The sequence below is a fragment of the Ranitomeya imitator genome, chromosome 2 (genome assembly GCF_032444005.1).
Source record: "Ranitomeya imitator isolate aRanImi1 chromosome 2, aRanImi1.pri, whole genome shotgun sequence".
NCBI classification, from domain to species: domain Eukaryota; kingdom Metazoa; phylum Chordata; class Amphibia; order Anura; family Dendrobatidae; genus Ranitomeya; species Ranitomeya imitator.
The window spans coordinates 511,547,218-511,573,607 of NC_091283.1; the positions used below are offsets into that span (position 1 = coordinate 511,547,218).

General features: G+C 47.4%; 1 protein-coding gene across 1 annotated transcript; it reads right to left on the reverse strand.

The window, feature by feature from the left end:
* Positions 1-9,715: 9,715 nt before the first annotated feature.
* Positions 9,716-26,018, reverse strand: PSMB3 (proteasome 20S subunit beta 3). Its single transcript, XM_069751689.1, has 6 exons — positions 25,881-26,018; positions 23,980-24,164; positions 21,512-21,619; positions 20,852-21,029; positions 12,387-12,481; positions 9,716-10,567 (listed from the first exon to the last, which is right to left on the reverse strand). The coding sequence occupies exons 1-6, from the start codon at positions 25,881-25,883 to the stop codon at positions 10,519-10,521; spliced, it is 618 nt and encodes a 205-aa protein (XP_069607790.1). The 5' UTR covers positions 25,884-26,018; the 3' UTR covers positions 9,716-10,518.
* Positions 26,019-26,390: the final 372 nt, after the last annotated feature.

Consider the following 26,390-nt stretch of genomic DNA (forward strand, 5'->3'; position numbering starts at 1 on the left):
CACCATTTGACTTTTTGAGCGCAAAATTGGCTGTCGTGTTTGGAGACCCCCTGATGTAACTAAACAGTGGAAACCCCCCAATTCTAGCTCCAATCCTAACCCCAACACACCCCTAACCCTAATCCCAACCTGATCCATAATCCTAATCACACCCTAACCATAATCACAACCCTTACCCCAAAACAACCCTGTCAACCCTAACCATAACCCTAATCAAAACCCTAAATCCAACACACCCCTAATCCTAATCTCAACCCTAACCTCAAACCTAACCCTAATCCCAATACACCCCTAACCCTAATCACAACCCTAACCTTAACCCTAATCCCAAACCTAACCCTAATCCCAAGCGTAACCCTAATGCCAACCTTAACCCTAATACCAACCCTAATCCAAACCCTAATCCCAACTCTAACCCTAACTTTAGCCCCAACCCTAGCCCTAAGGCTACTTTCACACTTGCGTCGTTTGGCATCCGTCGCAATCCGTCGTTTTGGACAAGAAACGGATCCTGCAAATGTGCCCGCAGGATGCGTTTTTTGCCCATAGACTTGTATTGCCGACGGATCGTGACGGATGGCCACACGTCGCGTCCGTCGTGCACTGGATCAGTTGTGTTTTGGCGGACCGTCGGCACAAAAAAAGTTCAATGAAACGTTTTTTTGTACGTCGCATCCGCCATTTCTGACCGCACATGCGTGGCCGTAACTCCGCCCCCTCCTCCCCAGGACATAAATTGGGCAGCGGATGCGTTGAAAAACTACAGCCGCTGCCCACGTTGTGCACAATTTTCACAACGTGCGTCGGTATGTCGGGCCGACGCATTGCGACGGCCCCGTACCGACGTAAGTGTGAAAGAAGCCTAACCCTAAATTTAGCCCCAACCCTAACCCTAAATTTAGCCCCAACCCTAGCCCTAACCCTAATTTTAGCCCTAACTGCTGTTCTCCTGCCGGCCAGCAGATGGAGACAGATGGCGGGCGCACTGCGCATGCGCCCACCATTTTCTTTTGCCGGCGGCCAGGAGGAGCAGCAGGAGGATCCAGGGACGCAGGTGAGTATTGTAGGGTCCCCGAATCCCCCTATTTCTCTGTCCTCTGATGTGCGATCACATCAGAGGACAGAGAATTACACTTTACTTTTTTTTTTTTGCGGTCGCCGGTAAACAGTTAATTACCGGCGATCACAAAACAGGGGTCGGTAAAACCGACCCCGATCATGCTCTTTGGGGTCTCGGCTACCCCCGGCAGCCGAGACCCCAAAGATTCTCGCGGGGCCGGCCGGCGGACTGCGCATGCGCCCGCCATTTTTAAGATGGCGGCGCCCACCGGGAGCACCGGGGGAGATAGTTAAGTATTGGGGGGGCCACCTGGGACCCCTTTTCTCTGTCCTCCGATGTGCGATCGCATAGGACAGAGAAATTAAAAAGATCGCTTTTTTTTTGCGATCGCCGGTAAATGGTTAATTACCGGCGATCGCAAATGCGGGGTGGGTAAAAAAACCCCCCCGAATCATGTTCTCTGGTGTCTCGGCTACCCCCGGCAGCCGAGACCCCGGAGAAAATCCGACTCTGGGGGGTGCTATTTACTTTTTCCACAGCGCCGTTAATTAACGGCGCTGTGGTTTAAGTACCCTTAGCGGCCGCCGTTAAAAGGCGTATCGGCGGTCGCTAAGGGGTTAAAATAAAGCTCCATGTCCCAACCCCCGGTGCGCTCCCCCCCGCTGTTATTAAAATACTCATGTGACTGCTCATACAGTACAAGGTGCGGCCAGGACAGGAAGCAGCGGCAGCCAGCGAGGGAGCCGGGTGAGTATTTTAAGAACAGCAGGGGGGCGCACAGGGGGTGGGGACATGGAGCTTTATTTTAAACACGATTATTCATATCTTCTCTACAGCAAACGCTGCTGCAGGGAAGATATGAATGGGGCTTCAGCACCAGTGGGGGTGACAGCGCTTAGTGTAGCGCTGTCTCCTGCACGGCACACGGACAACGTCCGTGTGTGGTACGTGTTTTACACGGACCCATTGACTTTAATGGGTCCGTGTAATCCGTGCACTCCCACGAACACTGACATGTCTCCGTGTTTGGCACACGGAGACACGGTCCGCAAAAAAATCAATGACATCTGCACAGATGCATTAATTTCACTGTGTCTACGTGTGTCAGTGGCTCCGGTACGTGAGGAAACTGTCACCTCACGTACCGAAGCCACCGACGTCTGAAACTGGCCTTAGATGAAGCAGTAGAGAGGGAAAGAAAGGAGCTGCCAGACTGGAGGGAGTAACACCTACCCCAGTCCTGGGTCCTGCGGAACAACGTTGAAGCAGATCCTCTGAGATGGCCGACACTCCCTATCTGCAAAAAAAGCATGCTCAGCCAGTGGGCATGCTCCTAGAAGCAGAACCGGAAGCAGACGCGCTCCGGAGGTGGGATTTTCACCTGCGGCCTAGTGCCAGCAAATGTCAGGGAATAAATTTCCGGCGCCCGCCCGAGGATACGGGGGTGGGCCCACTGGCAGCAGATGCGCTCCGGGGGCGGGATTTCCGCCCGCGGCCTAGTGCCAGCGACAAAATTTGCGGCGACCGCCCCAGAATACAGGGGCGGGGCCACCGGAGAAAGCCAAATTTCCGTGAGGCCGCCGGAAGACCAGACCCAGACCTGCCGGACGATACAGGGTGAGATGTGCACATGGGAGCGACAGGAAGAGCGCTGCAGCAGGAGCCCTCCCTGCCAACTACTCCTGCAATGGATCTGCCAGCTTCAGGTTAGAGGGGGAGCTGCGTAAAGGATGGTGCAGGCACCCTAACTCCATCTTCCCTACAGGAGATGAGGAGAGGGACTGTTCACCTCCTTCCATCACCGCAGTCTTAGCACTGGTGATGTAGTGGGGGCACCTATGACCCTGTACAGCCTAGGGTTTCAATACCTTAGGGTGGTCAGGGCTGAGTCCGGCATCTTGTCCCACGTTGCGGGAGAGGAGACGTGGAGGCAACACTCAACGTGCTCCCCCGTTGTTGGTTTGGGGAGATCGGACCCCTTTAAAAGGGTCCGTCGCCCCTGCCTCATCTTCATAGTAAAAAAAGAAAAAAAAAAAAAAGAGGTCTGGGAAGAACCAGACCTTGTGCCTCCTAAATACACTAAGTTTCGCCTGCTGCCAGTGTCAGGGTGTATACGGTGGAGGAGGAGCTAACTTTTTTTTTTTTGTTTCCTTAGTGACAGCCTCCTGGCGGCAGTAGTATACACCCACAGTCCTGTGTCTCCCAATGAGACGAAGGAGAAAAACTAACAGTGCCTCCAAATCAGTTTATTGGATGTCTGGTATTGCAGCTTGGCCCTGTTCACATCAAGGATGCAGAACTGCCTACACTTGACCTCTACATTTTTTTTATTATTTTTTTTTAAATCCTGGACTATCCTTTTGACCAGCCTACCTTTTCCACATTCATTTCTGCCTTTTCCTCAGGCTTTTTTTTTTGCAAGCAAACCTACCAGTGTGTGGCTCCTAATTCTGTATTGGCGGCATTCAAATGTAGTTTTTAAAAGTGACTGCATACTGACCCATAGAGTTAAAAAGCGGTGCGCATGTTCAGTCCTGTTAGGCTAAAAGCACGTCCTATTATACGTTAGTGCAGATCAAAGACTAACCAATGAAATCAGACATACAGCATGTAAAAAGAGGGATTTTTGGTTCTTACCGTAAAATCTCTTTCTTGGAGCCTTCATTGGGGGACACAGGTAACCATGGGTGTATGCTGCTGTTGCTAGGAGGCTGACACTATGCAAATAAAAAAAGTAACTCCTCCCCGACAGGCACCAGGCAACTCAGTCGGTGCAAAAGCAGTAGTAGGAGCAAGTATAAACCAACTCAACCTATGTACCAACCCAAAACAACGGCACAACATAAAGGGAGGGTGCTGTGTCCTCCAATGAAGGCTCCAGGAAAGATTTTACTGCAAGAACCAAAAATCCCCCTTTTTCACTTCATTGGGGGACACAGGTAACCATGGGATGTCCAAAAGCAGTCCCAAGGGAGGGGATAATATGCAGAGAAAGGAGACTCAGGTCGGCCGGTGAGAAACCGCCGCCTGCAGAATCTTCCTACCTAGGCCTGCGTCCGCAGAAGCCTGAGTGTGCACCTTGTAGAACTTTACGAAGGTGTAAATGGACGGCCACGTCGCGGCCTTGCAAACCTGTGAGGCCGAAGCTTGGTGACGAACTGCCCAGGAAGCTCCCACAGCCCGGGTAGAGCGAGCCCTCACCCCCGGAGGAGGCTGTTTGTCATGGACACAATATGCCTCCAGAACCGCCGAACGTATCCATTTGTGGATATGGAGGCGGGGAGCCCCTTCCGAGACGACAAACAGAGGATCAGACTGGCGAAAAGAAGCAGTTCTGGAAAGATAGATTCGGATAGCCCTGACCAAATCCAGCTTGTGAAGAGATTTCTCCAAAAGGGTGAACTTGGGAAGGGCACAAAGAAGGATGATGTCCTCATTGATAGGAAAGAAGAGAAAGGGAAATGTCCTGAATAGTTTCAAAGGGTGCACACTGGAGGGCGCCGAGTATGAGGTTGAGATCCCAAGGCTCAACTGGAGGATAGTAAGGAGGCGCTATATGGGCGACACCTTGAAGGAAGGTCCTCACCTGGGGAAGGGAGGCCAGGTCTCTTTGAAAGAGGATGGACAAAGCGGAAACCTGACCCTTCAAGGTACTTAGGGAGAGGCCTGAATCAAGACCCGAATGGAGGAAACCAAGCGCTGAAGGAAGGGAAAAGACCATAGGGAACAAACTGTTGTCATCGCACCAGCAGAAAAAGGCCTTCCAGCATCTATGGTAGATACGCGAAGATGCCGGTTTCCTAGCTTTTATCATTGTTTGTATGACGCTGTGGGAAAAGCCTGTGTCCTTCAGGACCACGGCCTCAACTGCCATACCATTAAATTCAGAGACCGAGAATTCGGGTGGAAGAGAGGCCCTTGCGATAGAAGATCCAGACAGTCTGGGAGTCTCCAGAGAATGTCCGATAGCATGTTCACTAGCTCCGCATACCAGGCCCTCTAAGGCTAATCTGGAGCTACTAAGAGAACGGGAACCCCCTCTGACTATCTTTTTTATGATCCTTGGAATAAAGGGAAGAGGCGGAAACAGATAAGGCATCTGAAATTGGGCCCACGAGATCAAGAGGGCATCACAGCCGACATTCATCGAATCCCGAGACCTGGAGACGTACTGGGGAACCTTGTGGTTTGTTCGGGAGGCTATTAGGTCGACATCCGGAACACCCCACCTTTGACAGATTTGGTCAAAAAACGGCGGGAGAAGAGCCCACTCGCCCGACACGAGCCCCTGGCAGCTGACGAAGTCGGCTTCCCAATTGTCCACCTCTGGGATGTGGACAGCTGATATGGAGGGAGCATGGTTCTCCGCCTACCGTAGAATCTTTGCCACCTCCCTCATGACCTGCTTGCTGCGAGTCCCTCCCTGGTGGTTTATGTAAGCCACGGCTGTGGCGTTGTCCGACTGAATGCGAACCGGTTTTCCCGTGAGGAGGGACTGCCAGCAGAGAAGGGCAAGGAAGATTGCCCTGATCTCCAAAAGATTGATCGGGAGACACGTCTCGAACATTCCAGCGGCCGTGAGATGGAGAAAGACTGCACCCCACCCCTGGAGACTGGCGTCAGTGGTGATGACCTGCCAGCGGAGGGGGAGAAATGACCTCCCTTGAAAAATGGAGGTGAACAGCGTCCAAGTGAGAGATTGCCTCACATTGAGAGGGAGACGAACTGGACAATCTTAGGAAAGAGGGCTCCTGTCCCAAGCGGACACAAGGGCCAGCTGGAGAGTGCAAGAGTGAAATTGAGCATAAGGTACTGCTTCCATGGAAGCTACCATCTTTCCTAGAACCCTCATTCCGAGCTGTAGAGGTAGAGGGGCAGGGCACTTCAGAGCCCTGATGCCCTGCCGAAGGGACATGAACTTCTCCTTTGGGAGGAAGACCTTGGCTTGAATGGTGTCGAATTCCTTACCCAGAAATTCTAGGCGTTGGGTTGGAATCAAGGAGGACTTCTGCTTGTTGATTATCCAACCTAGACGGACTAGTGTGTCCATAGCGATCTGGAGACTCTGGGCGTATTCCCGGTGAGACGGACCCTTGACCAGTAGGTCATCAAGATAGGGGATTATAAGAATCCCCTTCGATCGAAGGATGGCCATGACCGCCGCCATTACCTTTGTAAAGACCCTGGGGGCGGACGCCTGGCCGAATGGGAGAGCAGTGAATTGATAATGTTGCTCTTGGATCGCAAAACGAAGGAACCTCTGATGCTGTATACAAACAGGTATGTGTAGGTACGCATCCTGGATGTCCACAGAACAGAGAAATTCTGCCGGTTCCATGAATGGGATCACCGTCGTCAACCACCGATAACCAGGCCTCTGTGAACAGAAGTCTGCCTCCCACCCTGGAAAGATATCCAGGTGGGGGGGTGACCCGTCATTTTGAGGAAAATATATGGCCGTGAGATCCGGAGGGCTTAGAGGAGCGGCTTTGTAGCTCTTCAGTGGGGGGTAGGCCTGAAGACAGGTTTCTTACGTTCCCCTTGGGTGGTAGACCGGTCCTGTTGAGAGGCACCACCAGAGGTGAAGGACCGAAAGGCCTGGGGTCCCTTCCTATTGAAGGGACGCCAAGGCTTAGATTGAGGTAGAGAAGTATTCTCACCACCAGTGACGTCAGAGATCATTTGGTCCAGCTGTGTGCCAAAGAGCCTGGAGCCCTGGAAAGGCAGACTAGTGAGGGATTTTTTAGAAGCAGGGTCTGCGTTCCACGCCTTCAGCCAAAGAATTCGGTGAATGGCAATTTTACGGTTAGCCCTTGCGGAGCAAGCGGCAGCATCCAGAGAGGCATTTAAGAGAGATTGTCCTGCATGGGCAATCTGATCCGCTAAATCCGCTAGCTCCGCTGCAGGAGCCGAAACAGCTTTCGCCACCCAAGAAGAGGCGAAATTAGGACAGAGAGAAGTGCCAGAAGCTTCAAATGCTGATTTGGTTAAAGTCTCAATTTGCCTGTCCATGGGGTCCTTTAGAGACGCCGCTTCAGGGATGGACAACACAGTCTGTGAGGATAATCTAGACACAGGTGGATCTACTGTAGGTGATACGGACCATTTGTTGACAAGGTCTGAATCAAAAGGGTATAAAGTGTCCAGATGCTTCCTTCCCAGAAAGCGCTTACCTGGATGTTCCCAGTGTCAAGAGGTAGTGTTCTCAAACTCTTTGTGGTTGGGAAAAACTCTAGAGGGACGTTTTATCTGTTTGAATGAAACGGAGATGTCCTGAGAGGTTGTCTCTTCCTCCTTAAGCTCAAGTGTTTGAATAATAGCCGAAATAAGGCTACCAACCATATCCTGCTGCCGGGAGTTCTGATCTGCATCCGAGTCAGACTCCGACTGAGAAGCTAAATCTGACCCGACGTCCGCCTGCGAGGAGGGGGAACAGGTAGGGAGGGTAGTCTGGCTGAAGCAGTGTGATCCGATGAACTTGATGAGGGTCTAGACAGCGTCCTCTTCCTGGATCTTTTCTCAAATCTGCCCGTGAGGGTCTTGGTCAGGTGCGAGCGAATCGCCATGAGAGGCGTTCGTTGCACTGGTGGCAGTAGTTAGAAGCGGAATACGTTCCAGGACCTGGGACACTTTAGTTAAGTCAGACACTGACTGAGACGTAACAACAGCCCTCTCCAGTGGAGTGCACTCATCCCGAGTATTAGGGACTTCCTGAGGTACGGACATGGTGGATGGACTGCAGGACGGACAGAAAGGGGACGGCTGGCCTGAAGCCCACTTTTTCTTACAGCGGGCACAAGCGTAGTGAATTACCGTGGGGATATAGCCGGGGGCCCCTGCAGGGTTGGGCATAGGTAGAGAGTGAATGATACCTGAAGCAGGTTGCCAGCAGGTGATGCTGATTAGGGGAGTACAGGCCGGGGGAGAACAGTAAAGCCTACCAGACACCAGGCGCAGCGGCAGTGCAGGAACCTGTGTCCCCCGCTTAGAAGAGGTCCTCTTGGTCACGTGATGCAACGGAGATATCCCACCAGAGTAGCGTGGTGCTGTAAACAGGCGCGCAAATAGAGCACGCCTGGAAAAAGGGGGCGTGGCCGGCCGCAAGTGAAACAGATGGCCTGATAGGTTGTTGCAGAGAGGAGGCGTGGCCCGCCCGAACGCGACCAATGCCAGCGCTGGGCTCTGGAGGAGGCGTGCCCAGCGCTGAAGAGAGATGTATGAGGAAAGCCGAGGAGGGGCGTGGCTTACTGGAACGACGTCTGCCGAGGCAGAGAAAAGTGCTCGCTGCGGTAAACAGGCGCGACATTTGAATAAATGGCGTCCAAAGGGTAAAAGGTACTGGCGGCGAGTGCTGCAGCTGGCTGGCAGGGGCAGAGAGAAAAGGAAATCTTGTACCTGAATGAAGAGCCGTCCCGGTAGGCAAGGATCACGTCATGAGACCTTGAAGGGTACGCAGGGTCCTGGAAGAGGGGGATCCTCCTTCCCACGCCACTCTGCGGCGCAGAAGACGGCATCAACCCCTTAAAAAGGGGGGAGGTCACCGCAGGTGATCACCGTCTTCCTCTCAGCCCACTCCGAAGAGAGGGATGACGAGGGGAAACGGGCAAGGACTGGCCACCGAAAAGGTCACCCTGGACACCCATAGGGGTAACAGAGGACGAAGTCCTGCCCAGCGGGTCTGAGAGGGTGCTATGTGGGTGATACCACATTGCTCTCTCGGCCGCATAATGTAGGGAAAACAGGGTGAGAAAACTGCACCCTGTTACCCAGAGAAGAGATCTGAAAAAGAAAGTGAAAATGATTAATAAACACACAAAACCCTGTAAAGGAAAGATAAAGCGTATCTGGTGTTAGATCCAGGTCCGCCTCCTTCAGACACTAAGCAAAAACTGAGTTGCCTGGTGCCTGTCGGAGGGTGTATACTGTCGGGGAGGAGTTACTTTTCTTTATTTGCATAGTGTCAGCCTCCTAGCGACAGCAGCATACACCCATGGTTACCTGTGTCCCCCAATGAAGCGAAAAAGAAACAAGTGTTAATGTAGCCTTAGGCCCCCAACTATTCACTGCACTCCATCTGTCCTGTTTCCGTGGTGCTCTCCCCTTTAGGTGGACACGAAATCATGGTCTAACTTATGCAAGTTCACGCCACCCTCCCACAAAAAAAAAAACTTTGGGGGGGCTATGGCTAGACTGTCAGTCACTGAATCTGAATTAGGCCTAAGGGTGCTTTTCACCTGTTTGTTGGTCTCATTTGGTCTTGCCTCCGAACCCCCAGCAAAACGGGATTCTGGCATATGTGCCGACTAAGCCATAGACTGTAATGGTGCCGACAGAGTGAATGTGTGCTCTGCTGTGCATGATTTTCAGGAGTGTACAAGTACTGGAGGCAGACACCCAGAAGCAGTCAGAGAGCCATAATAGCTGTTATGGCTTTGCTTAGAGAAGAATTCATGGATATTTGAAGAATTCCCCATAAAATCCTATTCTTGCCCAGTTTATTGGGGAATATGCAGGAATAGGCTACTCTGTCCCGCAATGTCACACAATAGTTCTGCCATGATTCTTTTTATACATTTTTAGCAAAAAGTGTATAGCCTTCGATTACTTTTGTGACATTGGTCACGAGTTAATATTAAAGTCAGTCTAAAGCCGCAGTCATAAGGCAATTTATTTTATTTAGCCACAGCCAGTTTTATCAAGAGTAGTGAAAAGATTAAAAAAAAAACCTTGCCTATTCTCTCATGATTGACAAGACAATTTTCAAAGGCCAGCTTTAAAAGGAACGTGATAGCAGGATTGACACCGATTAACTGTATTGCTGCGTTTGTCTTAAAGTTGATCTCCTTTTGGTTTCAAAAGTGAGAATTGCTATATAGTGTGAACTTTTTGCCCAAACTTTCTCTGCATATTCTAATTGGTCAGTTCTGCAAAGTCTCCCGCTAGTATGCCCACTGACACATAACTGATCTCAAATCTGCAGATGCTCATGAACACCCCTATACCGACGTACCAGAGGCTTGAGGCCCACTGCACATGCCCAAAGTAGTGTGCTCACGAGCATCTGCATGATTTAGAAATCGGGTATTAGAGTGTAAGGGCAGATCTGATAGTAACACACTGAGGCATATCTGGAGATGCGGCAAGAAAGGTCAGCATGTGGTGTATGGACTAGTCCTATTACTTAAAATATGTGGAGAAGGTATTTTGCAAAGGTATTAACTACGATCTAGTGTGAACTTTGCCCAAACCATGTGTTTTCTCAAATCACCAATAACTAATTACGATTCATGGCTGCATTTATTTTTTAAGTGTCAATTCTGCCCTCAGGTGTCATTTAAAGCTTAAACACGATACATGCCCCCCAATAATAAATCAAAGAATGAACAGGCGTGAGTAGATTTTTTTTTTTAATTTAAAAAAGTAACATTGATCATCACTGAGTCTCCAGTCAGAAAAAGTTAATCCATCCGTGCCTTCAGTGTCCGGGTAGTAATTTTATCCTTTTCTCTGAAATGACAAGTGTTTACAGTGTTACTGCTGGGTCTAACCTCATGCAGATCACAAGAACAGTCTCGGCAAAACACAAAGCCCCCGATGACAGCTGCCGCTGACCAATTAATCTAGTTTACCATCTGCCACTTCTTTCCTGAGCAGCCACGATTAGTTACTCTACAAATTATTTAATGCAGAGAATTACAAGCTGCTTAGCGGGAAATCAACCTCCGTTTACTGTTAGTAATCCGGACATGTGAACTCCTCGTGAAACCACAAAATTACTTCTTACACATGTAAGATTAGCTTGGACGATAGGTCACTGCGGACACAGTCTTCAGTGTAGGATGGCAGCACCTGCATAGCTTGTGTGTCAATCAGGTAGCTGGGTGGAGACGGAAGTTTAAACGTTTCAAATGGATTGGATAGCAATTTTGGTATGGCATTAGAAAGTATACCAGTCTCCTCAGGTTTAAGAGGCGGTGTTTTTTTGTTTTTTTTAAGACATACCTGCTTTAAAGGGAACCCGTCACATTGTTTTCCGCTATTAGAACTGGCCTTAGTGCATTACTAGTGATGCAGTGTGCATCACTAAGGCCTCTTTCACACTTCAGTTGTTTGGCGTAAGTCTAAAACCGCCATTTTCCTCAAATAACGGATCCGTCAATTTTTTTTGACGGATCCGTTATTTTCCCATAGACTTGCATTAGCGACGGATTGTGACGGATGGTCATCCGTTCCATCCGCCATGCGACGGATCCGTCGAAATTTGGCAGACGTTTTCTGAAAATAGACGGACATTGAAACGTTTTTTGTCAACGCCGAAATGGCGGATCGCGACGGATCCGTCGCGTCCGCCATTCCATAGAATGGCCGCCTATGGGCGACGGATCCGCCGCAACCGTTTTTTTCGGCGGATCCGTCGCCCCAATCCGTTTTTTCAATTGCGCATGCTCCAAAAAGTAGATACTTTTCCCAGACAACCCCCAAGTAACGGATCCGTCAAAAAACCGGATCCTTTAGAACCGTTTTCTCAACAATTGTGACGGATCCGTCAATCCGTCACTATGTCGGTAGTGACTGACGCCAAACAACTGAAGTGTGAAAGAGGCCTAATACGTTGCTTTCAAGCACACTGGTGCATGCAGTATTCACACCCCACCCCCCCAAAAAAAAAAAAGAAAATCACTTTCTATAAGTTATATTCTACCTGTCTTTCTGTCAAAGAGGTGGGCTTCTGCTGATTTCAGTCATGGTCTCGTCATCATATCCATGCCCACGCAATTTGATTGATCTGCAGTACTGGCCTGACATCATAAGAATCTTCTCTGTCACCATGAGCTTGTGCAGTGACTGGTAACCTGGGGGAGGTGTACATCCCCAGCTTCATTTACTGTGTGCGCATGCTCACGCATAACAGAGACAGTGTCAGTGCGGAGGGGAGACAGTACGTGCACCACTTAGACTCGCGACGTCACAAAGCCAGTGGCTCGCAGCAGCTCCGGAGCACGTGCATACAGTAAATGAAGCTGGGGATGTACACTCAGCTTCAGTGTGAATACCCGGGGAGCTGCTCATCACTGCACAAGCGCGGGATTACAGAGAAGATTCCTGTGACATCAGGACAGTACTGCAGATCAATTAAAGAGTGTGAACGTGACTGAAACCAACGGAAGCCCAGGTAGAATACAGCTTATAGAAAGTGATTTTTATGGAATGAATACTGCACCATTTTGCTTTGCACGTTGCATCACTAACAACATACTGGGATCAGTTTAATAGCAAAAAACTAGGTGACAGGTTCCTTTTCAGATTACCCAAAGGGTGTACTTACATGATGTGCACTACAACACCCATTCCTGAAATTGCATCTCTGTCCACAGCATTCAGCATGGCCTGGGAAATGGTTTCAAACAAGTCTTCAGGTTCCTTTATGGGGAGAAAAAAAAAATTTAAAAAAAAGGTTACACTTTGGAGCATGATGAGTGGGATACTTTCTTTCTGTTGGAGCCAATTTTCATTTAGTTTATTCCTCCCCTTTGACCAAGAGGCATAACTTTAATTTGTTTCTTTTTCTGCCAGATGAGTTGGTAGCTGTGAATGATTGACACCATTAAGGCTTGAGAAAGGTCCACATCCTGGACTGAAACGTCGCAGATGGGCCAATAAACCACATTTATTTTTTCTATTGGAGTGCTGCCTTCATTTTTCTGGATAATAGCATGAGGTTTGGTACATACCCGGGAGGATTTTTCCCACCCTTTGTTTTCTTTTGGTGCTGCTTTTTGTTTTCTTTTTCTATATTAATTTACAGATCATAAAAGCTTTACTATAAAAATGTACTTAAAGACAGAAAAAAAAAATTAATAATTGAAGACTGGTGAAATAGTACGAAACAAAAAACAGCAATTCCAGCATTGCTTGGAACGGTGGAGACACACAAGTCTGAAAGGGAACTGCTGCCGTTTTTGACATTGAAACGAATAAACTCATTTCAGGAAATTCATTCTCTTCTAGTATCCAAGTAAATGGAAAGATCTCCTTTATGTCACATGTTGAAGGGGTTAAAGGGAACCTTTCAGCTAATTCATACTGCCAAAACTATGGGCTGCACGAAAAAGTATGGCTATGTTATTGCAGCATTTGAGAGAAAACATACTTTCAAAAGTCAGCAAGTGACTACTCATCTAGGATGACTATTCTAAATGGCTACGGTCACACAATGAGTATGTGGTCAGTATTTTACATCAGTATTTGTAAGCCAAAACCAGGTGAAGAACGAACAGAGGAAAAGTATAAAAGAAACATGTGCACTAGTGATGAGCGAACATGGATAACATGCTTTCCAGGTCACCACCTGACAGCACACTGGAGGACGTCCTTCTTATCCATCATGGGACAGGAAACACGAGAGGTTAAAAGGACCCTCCCCCTACCACCCTCCAGTGTTTATCCTGTGCCATTATGGATAGGAACGGACGAGAGAAGACTGACTCTTCTATGCTGGAGGTGTGGATCGGGGGGGGGCTTTGTTTCACCCTTCCCACCATGAGGCACCCGACACCCGCTAAGGGTCCCTCTGCCTACCAGTGTAGCGCTGCTCCTGGTCTGAGGGTCGCTTCCCCCCCTGCTGGGGGCTCTCGACCCTTCCGTTGCACCCTCTGGTGTATCAGGATTCGGCGGCAGCCTCTGCTGATGGCGGCATCTCCATGCGGCTGTTCCAGGGGGAAGTCAGACCATGTTACACTGCTCTCAGTTCCGGCCCCGCGTCACTTCAGGTTTGTGGCCGAGGGGGGCGGGCGGCGTCTCTTCAGCAGAAGAAGTTCCGGAGCGGTCAGATGGCGCGTAAGAGCTGCATCAGATGAGCAAAACAAAGGTATGAGGGGTACGCGTTAGGCGATCTCCAAGCTGGTATCATGGAGGACGCGGCTAGATCCGATGTGGGGCAGGAGAGCATAGCACCAGTAAGTGATGGGGCTGAAGCCCTGTAATATATGGAACCTTACAACACAGTCCACAATAGTAGCGGAAGTTATATTTCTTGTAGGGTGCCTCCTTGCCTAAGAAAACCTTAAAAGAAGCCCAGCAGGAATAAAAAGTGTCCTATCTTTGCAGCTAAAATGAAGGATAACTGGCAGAAACCCCAGTGTGAAGCGTGCACCTGCAGGATTATAGGAGAAGAGCAGGCTTCTCTTATGTCAAATATGAGGGCCATCATAAGAGAGGAGGTTCAGGCTTCTGTTTCAGGTCTGGTACTCCCTCAGGCCTCACTTCCAGAGAAATCTAGGAAGAGGCCAAGGGAAGAGTTTTCCTCGGGAGACTCATCATCTTCCGGGTCAGATCTAGATGAGGAGGAAGAAAGTAGAGAGCCTCCGGAAAAAGGGAGAAGATATTTGTTTTCCGCTGCAGACACGGGAGAACTTTTAGAGGCTGTAAGGCATACTATGCAGATTGAAGAACCTCAACCAACGTGTTCGGTACAGGATGAGATGTTTGGGGGGTTTACGCTCCCAAACCTCTAAGGTCTTTCCGGTGAACTCCCATATCCGGTCCATGATTCTAGAGGAGTGGAAGGAAGCAGAGAAAAGACTGACGATTCCTAAGGACTTCAGACTCCGCTTGCCGTTTGATCCAGAAGAGGTCAAAGAATGGGTGGACATTCCTAAAATAGACATCCCGCTGGCTAAAGTGTCCAAAAGGACTGCAATTCCTTTTGAGGACTCTTCCAACCTAAAAGAGCCCATGGATAGGAAGGCAGACGGCCTTTTAAAAAGGGCTTGGGAGAGTTCAGCAGCAGTTGTTGGAGCTAATATAGCAGCAACATCAGTTGCTCGCTCCATGCACCTATGGATAGATGATCTTCAGGATCAGTTAACAGCCAAGACTCTTACGGAAACTATCCTGAAATTCCTGCCTCTGTTAAAATTGGCAACCACCTTTTTGGCAGATGCCTCTGCAGAATCAGTTAGGATCGCAGCTAGGGGTCAATCCCTATCTAATGCAGCCCGAACAGCTATCTGGCTCAAGAGCTGGGAGATATGCATTCTAAGAATAAGCTGTGTTCTATACCCTTTTCTGGGGGCAGGGTCTTCGGACCGGTCCTCGATGATATTTTAGAGAAGGCCTCAGATGTAAAGAAAGGGTTTCCTGAAGAAAAGCCTAAAAAATTCCAGCCCTTTCGTAGACCCCGCTATAATCAGAAGCCAGATTACAGGGGGAAAGGAAAGCAGGGTAGATGGAGTTATCAAAAAGGTGGGGAGAACAGGCTCAAAAGCAAAGACTCGCGCTACTCAGGTTCAGGGTCTAGTTACCGAAGGAAATGACGCCATCAGAGTGGGGGGGGGTCGGCTAGCCGAATTCCTGGGAGGATGGCAGGAAGTGACTACAAGTCCTTGGGTCTTACAGGTGGTGTCCCAGGGATACAAAATAAGAGTTAATATCTCCCCCTCCCGAAAGATTCCTGGTTTCCAGCTCCCGTCTAAAATCGGCGTCCCCCATGTGGTCAGATATACAGGACCTCCTGAACATGGCGGCAATTGTTCCAGTACCCCCTCAGGAAGAGTACAGAGGTCATTACTCGAATCTCTTCTCAATAATAAAACAGTCCGAAGAGTCAAGAACAATAATAAATCTAAAATATTTAAACAAATGGGTAACGTACAAGAGATTCAAAATGGAGTCAATTCGGTCAACCATTCCCCTGTTAGGAAGGGGCATGGTAATGTGTACTCTGGATCTAAAGAGTGCATATTACCATGTACAGTTAGGGCCAGAAATATTTGGACAGTGACACAAGTTTTGTTATTTTAGCTGTTTACAAAAACATGTTCAGAAATACAATTATATATATATAATATGGGCTGAAAGTGCACACTCCCAGCTGCAATATGATAGTTTCCACATCCAAATCGGAGAAAGGGTTTAGGAATCATAGCTCTGTAATGCATAGTGTCCTCTTTTTCAAGGGACCAAAAGTAATTGGACAATGGACTCTAAGGGCTGCAATTAACTCTGAAGGCGTCTCCCTCGTTAACCTGTAATCAATGAAGTAGTTAAAAGGTCAGGGGTGGATTCCAGGTGTGTGGTTTTGCATTTGGAAGCTGTTGCTGTGAGCAGACAACATGCGGTCAAAGGAACTCTCAATTGAGGTGAAGCAGAACATCCTGAGGCTGAAAAAAAAAGAAAAAAATCCATCAGAGAGATAGCAGACATGCTTGGAGTAGCAAAATCAACAGTTGGGTACATTCTGAGAAAAAAGGAATTGACTGGTGAGCTTGGGAACTCAAAAAGGCCTGGGCGTCCATGGATGACAACAGTGGTGGATGATCGCCGCATACTTAATTTGGTGAAGAAGAACCCGTTCACAACATCAACTGAAGTCCAGAACACTCTCAGTGAAGTAGGTGTATCTGTCTCTAAGTCAACAGTAAAGAGAAGACTCCGTGACATTAAATACAAAGGGTTCACATCTAGATGCAAACCATTCATCAATACCAAAAATAGACAGGCCAGAGTTAAATTTGCAGAAAAACACCTCAAGAAGCCAGCTCAGTTCTAGAAAAGTATTCTATGGACAGATGAGACAAAGATCAACCTGTACCAGAATGATGGGAAGAAAAAAGTTTGGAGAAGAAAGGGAACGGCACATGATCCAAGGCACACCACATCCTCTGTAAAACATGGTGGAGGCAACGTGATGGCATGGGCATGCATGGCTTTCAATGGCACTGGGTCACTTGTGTTTATTGATGACATAAGAGCAGACAAGAGTAGCCGGATGAATTCTGAAGTGTACCGGGACATACTTTCAGCCCAGATTCAGCCAAATGCTGCAAAGTTGATTGGACGGCGCTTCATAGTACAGATGGACAATGACCCCAAGCATACATCCAAAGCTACCCAGGAGTTCATGAGTGCCAAAAAGTGGAACATTCTGCAATGGCCGAGTCAATCTCCAGATCTAAACCCAATTGAGCATGCATTTCACTTGCTCAAATCCAGACTTAAGACGGAAAGACCCACAAACAAGCAAGACCTGAAGGCTGTGGCTGTAAAGGCCTGGCAAAGCATTAAGGAGGAAACCCAGCGTTTGGTGATGTCCATGGGTTCCAGACTTAAGGCAGTGATTGCCTCCAAAGGATTTGCAACAAAATATTGAAAATAAAAATATTTTGTTTGGGTTATGTTTATTTGTCCAATTACTTTTGACCTCCTAAAATGTGGAGTGTTTGTAAAGAAATGTGTACAATTCCTACATTTTCTATCAGATATTTTTGTTCAACCCTTCAAATTAAACGTTACAATCTGCACTTGAATTCTGTTGTAGAGGTTTCATTTCAAATCCAATGTGGTGGCATGCAGAGCCCAACTCGCGAAAATTGTGTCACTGTCCAAATATTTCTGGCCCTAACTGTACCTATTCATCTAAGTCACCAAAAGTTTCTGAGGTTTATGGTAAATATGGAAGACAAAATTTACCATTGTCAATTTCGCTGCCTCCCCTTCGGCCTGGCATCAGCTCCCAGAGGTTTTACAAAACTTATGGTAGAGGTGGTGGCCTATCTGAGAAATCAGGACATAATGTTGATTCCTTACTTAGACGACTTTCTAATAGCGGCAGACTCGGTAAACCAGCTCAGGATCAACTGTCAATCCCTCATTTCCACACTGGAGAATCTAGAGTGGATCATAAACTGGACAAAGTCGGATCTGATACCCAAGTCCAAAATAAAGTTCTTATGAGTCATGCTAGATTCGGAGACAAGAATGTCCTACCTACCAGAAGACAGGCTAAGGGGCATAATAGAAAAAGTCCATCAGTTTGCTCAAAACCAGAATTCTATCAGAGACGGGATGAAAGTCTTAGGATTAATGACCGCCTGCATCCTTTGCGTAAACTGGAGCCAGTTTCATTCTCGGCAGCTTCAGCAGGGAGTTCTGACGGGAGCTACACACAGTTTGGAAGGTCTTATCAGCCGCTCAGCCCTTACTAAGAAACAAGCATGTGAAAGTCTTTTCAGACATCACAACGACTGTAGCCTTCGATCCTCATCAAGGCCGTCCAAGACATATGGCATTGCAGGGTCTGGCAGAGCAGATCTTCAGATGTGAGGAAAAGTCAGTACTGTCAATCTCTGCAGTACATTTGGAAGGATCCAAGAACCAGTTGGCGGATTTCCTCAGCAGGGAAAGGGTGTCCCCAACAGAGTGGGAACTTAACAACGAGGTCTTCAAAAGTCTTTGTCAGCATTGGGGGAAGTCGGATGTGGATCTGTTCGCTGTCAAGCGGAATGCGAAGGTCAGAACCTTTTACTCCCTAAATCCCTGGGAAAGCCCGGCAGCGATTGATGCTTTCTCACATCCCTGGAACAATGGTCTCCTGTATGCTTTTCCTCCTCTGGCGATGATTCCAAGGACACTCAGGAAAATCTGCGAGGACAAGGCCAAGGTCATTCTCATAGCACCTCATTGGCCAAAACGGAGTTGGTTCCCCTTGCTAAAAAAAAAGCTGTCAGTAGAGGAACCCCTCCTGTTACCAGAAAGACAGGATCTTCTTCAGCAGGGTCCAGTTCTACACCAGAACCCAGGAGCTCTTCGATTGGCGGCCTGGATCCTGAACGCCTGGTCTTAAAAGCAAAGGGCCTTTCAGATGACGTTATCTCTACCCTCCGAGCCAGCAGGAAACCAGTGACATCAGCTAGCTATACAAAAATATGGAAACGATTTTGTAGTTTTTGTGAGATGACAGTTGATACTGTCCATCCGAATATCCCAAGGATCCTTGACTTCCTGCAGTCAGGATTCCAAAAAGGCCTTAGACCTAGTACACTGAGGGTCCAAATAGCGGCCCTGAGTGTGTTTTTTCGACTTCCCTCTATCTACCCACCCCTGGATTAGTCGGTTCTCTAGAGCAGTCCAGAGGCTAAAACCTTTAATTAGGAGATCGGTCCCGCCGTGGGATCTTAACCTGGTCCTGAATTTTCTATGTGAACAGCCATGGGGCATAACGGAGAACATAGAGATCAGTAAACTTTCCCTGAAAACCACGTTCTTAGTAGCGATCACATCGGCAAAAAGGTTGGGGGAACTACAGGCTCTATCAGTACAGAACCCGTATTTGCAAATCTTTGATGATAAACTAATACTAAGACTCGACCCAGCGTTTCTCTCAAAAGTCATCTCAGATGCTAATGTGAATCAGGAAATTGTCTTGCCATCATTTTGTCAGTTCCCTAAAAATCAAAAAGAAAGGTTTTACCATAATTTAGATGTAAGAGAGACGGTACTCAAGTACCTTGATTTATCTAGGCCCTGGAGACAGGAGAACAACCTGTTTGTTCAGTTCAGAGGCCCGAATAAAGGGAAAAAAGTGTCTAAAGCAAGTATTGCACGATGGATAAAGTCCACAATCAATTTGGCTTATGAAGCTAAAGGGGAGAGTTTCCCGGTTAACCTTAGAGCCAATTCATCTAGCCAACCTCAGTTGGCTTTTGGTAGAAAGGTACTTCAAGCCGTGGTCCCACCCTAAATACCATTCTCCTTTGGTATCTCTCCAGTGTGCTGTCAGGTGGTGACCTGGAAAACGGTAATTAGACCTACCGGTAATTGTATTTCCAGGAATCCATCCTGACAGCACTACTAGTTCCCTCCCTATTGTATGATCTTTATACTCATGTGATGCAACATATGTATGATTGATTATTTTGTTGGAATAAACCTTATTTTTTGCATCCATCCAGATGTGTTACTTTGAAAAGCACTGAAGGGTGGTAGGGTGAGGGTCCTTTTAACCTCTCGTGTTTCCTGTCCCATGATGGATAAGAAGGACATCTTCCAGTGTGCTGTCAGGATGGATTCCTGGAAATACAATTACTGGTAGGTCTAATTACCGTTATCCGAGCACACTCATGTGTTAATAGAGTGTTTTTGGAGTACTCAAATATTATGTTCGAGTAGCTGTGGCGGCATGTCTCGGGCCATTTCGACATTGGCTGATTGTTAGGCCATCCCTGCAGGTGTTACGGTTGTTGAACAGTGGCGAGACATGTAGCCGCAGCGACTCGAACATAACATTCGAACACGCCGAAGACACTTAGCACACGAGAGTGCTCCCTCATAACTAATGTGCACCACTTCTGTATTATCACCCACTCCTAGTTTTGGCTTACAAATACTGAGATGAAATACTGATAGGCTACATTCACACTAAGAGGCAACTACTCATAGGCTTCGCTCTCCTAGATCAACATATCTCTCCTGATGTGCATATAATCTAGGACAGCGGAGAGAGACCTAGCTTGCTGATCGCATTGCTAGGAACCCCAATATCTGGGGTAGCTCACTGCACCCCAATGTCACAGCAGATCTGAATTTTTTTTCAGGCATGTGCCGTGAGACTACATGTCCTAACACCATCTTCTACTTCACTTCCCCTTAGCTACTGTTCTTTCTCACAGCATATATGTTGCAATTGCAGAGAAGAAAGGAGGTTTGGAGCTTAAAAGACAGGGAGCACTGCCAGCTCCTAGAGGTCATGTGACTTCATGCTCCAACCTGAAAGGGGGTTCTAGCACCGAGTCAAATGGCGATATATATGCACATCAAATTATAAGAAAGTACATAACTTCTGGGGTTATGTGACAGTGATCCGAAATGGGACAGATCTAGATGCAATGCAAGTTACATCTTTTACCATTGTCATAATCTGCTGGAAGTTATAACTGAAGAATAAAAACCCAAGAACCATGACCTTGTTTTGTCTATTATTATTCAAGCCAGGGTGGATAACAAAATACTCACCAGGTCTGGTTCCCAGAGAGACTCGCACATGCCGTACATCTGCTCTGAACACGTACCGCTCACTACAAAGTCTTCAGTCACCATGGGACATCCAATAAGGTCCAGTGAGCAGATAAATGGCTCAAAGGTTTTGGGGTCCAGTCCTGCGATAACTGGTTCAACGTAGTAAGGGCCGAACCTAACAAGAACAAATATGTACGTTATTTAACCTTCTATGCCCAAATAAAAATAGGTCATTTAATATGGTGGGATAGAACAACCCCTTTAATTATGGTAAAGTGTACCTGTCATTTGACTAGATAGGGGGGAAAAAAAGTGTAATGCTTTAAAGCATGTTACCTGTGTGCTATTTTGCCCCTTAGTGTGCCCCTTTGTTTTTTTATGCCTCCCCAGCTGGTTGATCCACTTACGACTTGACGTTGCATATAGTAACAGACACTAGACCCGGGGAGGGTGAGAAAGGAATAAATTATTTTAAAACAAACTGTAGCTGGAGGAAAGAGGTTTTCTGAAACCGGAGAACATTCTTAAAAAATGTGATGGAAGGCGCATTATTCAGATGTAGAGTATTTGCGAAAATAAAAACACAAATCAAAACCCTCAATAGATTTTCCCCCATGACAAATATGGGTAAGGCAAGATAAATTCCCATCATCTCACCTTCTCTCGTACAACAAGTTAGACACCATGCTCATGAAAGTTTTAGGTTTAATCTGACGCCCCTCTTTTAACTCATATAAATTCAGTCTGAACTTCAGGCGCTGGGATCTGGAAAATGAACACAAGAGATCTGTTAATACATAATGAATACTAGAAGTAAAAAATGGGAACCTCAAGGTCCTCGTGTTTAAAGAATAAGATTGTGGCACTGCTGAAAGTACTCACTACAAAGAAAAATGGCTCATGTTGTACATATCGATTCTGTATCTACATTTGGTTGGTATGTGGGGGCCTTAGCCCGAAAGTCACCATATACATTAGATGAAAGTCGTCTGATCCCACAGATCATCAGATGTGTATGAGGACCACGCCAACGGATTAAGTCAAGGGGGAGAAAGATCGGCATACTGGAATTTCAATGTCCGATCCTTTTGTTTTCTCCTCTCTCCCCATTGTAAACACAAGAACATATGTATAGGGGATTTGGGAGAGAGCTGTCTGTCAAACGAAGGCCCAGAGTTCATACACGGTCAGTTGTACACTAACACAGTAATGACAGAGCATAATTGTCTGGTTAACAGGGTGGTTAGTGAGTGTAACTGGATGGCATTTAAGTAAACAACAGGGATCATCACTGTTGGAAGCATATGATTAGTTCTTGGTTCCATAACATACCGGTACCTAGGGTGTTGTGGGCTCAGCTCCTGAACTGGAAATAACCCATGCAATGTTAAATCTCCTGGTCACAACAGCCACTCGGCATTCAGAAAGACCTATGTAAATACCAGTGTGAGCAGTGTCTTCTTAACAAAGCACCTCTGGTATCTCCAGTATTAGATCAGACAGACAGGGTGGACAGCAGTGTGAGCGGCGTCTTCTTAGGCCTCTTTCACACTTCCGTTTTTTGCAATCCGTCGGTTTGGGCAAAAAACGGATCCTGCAAATGTGCTCGCAGGATGCATTTTTTGCCCATAGGCTTGTATTAGTGACGGATTGCCATACGTCGCGCACGTCGTGCGACGGATCCGTCGTGTTTTGGCGGACCGTCGTCACAAAAAAAGTTCAATGTAACTTTTTTTGGTGCATCGCGTCCACCATTTTCGACCGCGCATGCGTGGCCGAAACTCCGCCCCCTCCTCCCCGGACTGCAGAGTGGGCAGCGGATGCGTCGAAAAACTGCATCCGCTGCCCATGTCGTGCAAAGAATTCACAACGTCCGTCGGTAAGTCGGCCTGACGAAAATGTGAAAGAGGCCTTAAAGCACCTAAATTATCTCCAGCATTTCATCAGCTAGGCAGGGCACACAGCAGTGTCTTCTTATCTCAGCACCTCTGCGATCTCCAGTATTAGATCAGTTAGGCAGGGCACACAGCAGTGTGAGTGGTGTCTTCTTATCTCAGCACCTCTGGTATCTCCAGTATTAGATCAGTTCAGTTAGGCAGGGCACACAGCAATGTGAGCGGTGTGTTCTTATCTCAGCATCTCTGGTATCCCCGGTATTAGATCATATAGGCAGGGCACACAGCAGTGTGAGCAGCGTCTTCTTAGCTCAGCAGCTCTGGTTTATCCAGTATTAGATCAGTTAATCAGGGCACACAGCAGTGTGAGTGGTGTCTTCTTATCTCAGCACCTCTGGTATCTCCAGTATTAGATCAGTTCAGTTAGGCAGGGCACACAGCAATGTGAGCGGTGTGTTCTTATCTCAGCATCTCTGGTATCCCCGGTATTAGATCATATAGGCAGGGCACACAGCAGTGTGAGCAGCGTCTTCTTAGCTCAGCAGCTCTGGTTTATCCAGTATTAGATCAGTTAATCAGGGCACACAGCAGTGTGAGCAGTGTCTTCTTATCTCAGCACCTCTGGTATCTCCAGTATTAGATCACATATTCCTACATATGAACTTGAAGGGAGGGGGTCAGAACTTCTTACTGCCCCAGTCGTATTAACACTGTAGGACAAGCTTCTGGCAGTGTAACAGGACATTGGTCATTTTGGTTCTATAGCAATTACCTCCCTAGACAAAATGAGTGTAATTTGCTAAAGGCATTTTGAAATTGTTAATATGGACAGGTTCTTTTTTTTCTATCTCCGAGGAACCCATTTAGGCTGTATATTACTGCTCTTGAAAGAGTGCAATATGATGGTTATTACTTGTGCAGAAAATGAGCAGCTGACAATAACCGTGATTCCCTATGAGCAACACCCTTCCCCATCAACCTATTCTTACACCTGCCAACTAAAAAAAAAAAAAGGGGTCATTGGTTTTACCACGTCAGTCTATGGGCAGGGTCTAATAAGACAGCAGTGAAGAGAAAGGGGATGAGCTGTAATACCTGTCACAGCCTACAGACTACAGTGGCACTGTTTCTGGCTACCGCTGTAATATGTTGCAATGCTTTTGATTCCTGAGATGTGCTATTTACAGTATAATAAATATTAATATCACATAAGCAGAAGGCAAACCGTACACTGTCTGCACATCAGTGGCTAGTCCGGCTAATCCAATGTACAAGCGCTCTCCCATGGGGAAGATTTTCTGGAAGTCGGTTGTTACCATCTGGGCTTGCACTCCGTAGCGTTTATCGGCAGCAATGGCCACACAGTTCTTCCCTCTCATGGCCATGACGGCCCCGCCGTTATATGACATAATAGACTGCAGAAAATAAAAAAAAACACAACGTCAAGAAAATCCATTGGGTCACAACACTACCTTGCAACTTTTATGTTTTAAAAAGCACAGGCAACGTATTCTGGGTGAGTTGATTGGTCTGAAGGAGGGGACTGCGAAGCCAGTGCTGATTGGCTGCAGAGAAAGGTCACATGAGCCCCAGGAGAGCTAGTGCAGACACTGCTGGATCGGGCTGGCACTGGAGGTGGGAATAGGCGTTATTAACTTACTTAGGAATACATTGTGATTGACAAAGGAGTTGTCCAAGTAGTGGGGAACCCCATAAAAGCACTCCAATCAAAAATGTTATCATCCTAATACATTGCAGTCATCATATTATATAGCACTGTGTACTTACAGTTGCTCATTTTGCCTTTCTACCCAGCTAATTCTTCTCTTTTCTATTAGATCTATGACATCACCTGATAAAAAACTGACTAGATGAATCCTTCTAAGCTCTATGCAAAAACCAGAGGTCAATTGTCCTTGTAGAAGTCATCCTCCTCTTCAACTCCTGATAGAGCAGCGCCCCTCCTTCCACTGCCAGGGACTTAACAGTCAGCAGAATTGTAGTTCTAGTGATGAGTCAATTGTAAGCACACAGTGCTATATAATATGATGAGTGCAATGTATTAAGAGGACATTTTTGATTGGAGTGCTTCTTTAATGGGGATCCCCACTACTTGGACAACTCCTTTGTCAACCACAATGTATTCCTAAGTAAGTTAATAACCCCTATACCCACCTCCGATGCCGGCCCAATCCAGCGGCGTGTGATTATTTAACTGGGGGATAACATTGCGATTGACAAGGGGTTGTGCAAGAAGTGGACAACCCCTTTAAGGCCCAGTTCACATCCACATGAAGATTCATCAGGAGCCAGCGTGGCAGGTTTCATCACACTCTATGGGAGGAGGCCTACAGGAGACAGTGTCACAGGCACCATTGCTGGTCATTGGACCATATGTCACTGCTGATGTCCATTATGGGATGGATTCTGCTCTTGATGGTTTACATTTTTCTGCTCCTTTGACAACTCATATTAAAACACCTCTAAAAGGGATTTCCTTTTTTTATTAAAGGAATACATTATATACAAAAACACAAATAACAGATCCTCATCCCCGCAGCGGCGCCGTTCCAGCGTTAGCATGTGACATTGTTATGCCACGTGAGCCCTGCAGCCAATCACCAGGGGGTATTGTGGCACCGCGCTCTCACTTCTTCTGCTTGTCTGAGGTGACCGTGCCGCAATATACAGACTGCTGATTGGCTGCAGGGCCCAGGTGCCATAACAATGTCATGTGACCCCGCTGCGTTAGGCGACATGTGCTTTTATTTCATAAGATGGTCTACTTCATTTAACCACTAGCTGTACAGGAAGTGGACAACCCCTCGAAGTCACTGAATGGTGCAGTCATGTAACTGGGGGACGTCCCATCACTATAGGGGCAAATGATTCCTCACAGTTAGCAGACAGGCTGAAGAAATAAAGGGTCATGTGAGAAAGGCCGTCACTGTAACTCTGCCTCTCCACTGGCACATAGTGAGCCTTGAAATGGCTGATAACAGAGAACAATGCAAACACCACTCCAGGCTATCAGCTCTAGTAACAGTCCCACGTGAGGTCTGCGCATCGCCGGCTCCACAGCTTCCAGTCTAATCACTACACGCTTTGCCTCTGCCCCCCGGTTCTCTTACCATTGTGACTCCGGTACGTTTTCCTCCAGTCTATGCAAAACCGAAAGCAGCACCCCGGTTCCTGCACTGCTGCGTATAGAGACCCGCCCACTGAATGCTGATAGGCGGCTTCAGAGGTCAGTCTGTGCGCTGATTCGTTTACAGTCCTGTCAGTCATCAATGATTGGTTGCGTTGTCTGAAAAGGGCGGGAATAAATAAAATAAGCGAAGTCATAGAGCGCCGTAATGCGTGCTGGGTACATGGAGGAGCAGGAAGTGCTGGTGCATTGTGGGACTCGGCAGATGTAGAGCGCCGGAAGTAGCAGCATGATGGTATGCTGGAGGACTGGTTGCTATAGCAATTGAACACGTTATGAAATAATCATGTAGGATCAGATATACAGATTGTTCTGTCTGCGAGACGACATGTTGGCTTGTTTGTATTTGGCAACACTCTCACTTTTGTAGGTTTGTAAACCAGGGGTGTCAAACTGCATTCCTCGAGGGCTGCAAACAGGTAATGTTTTCAGG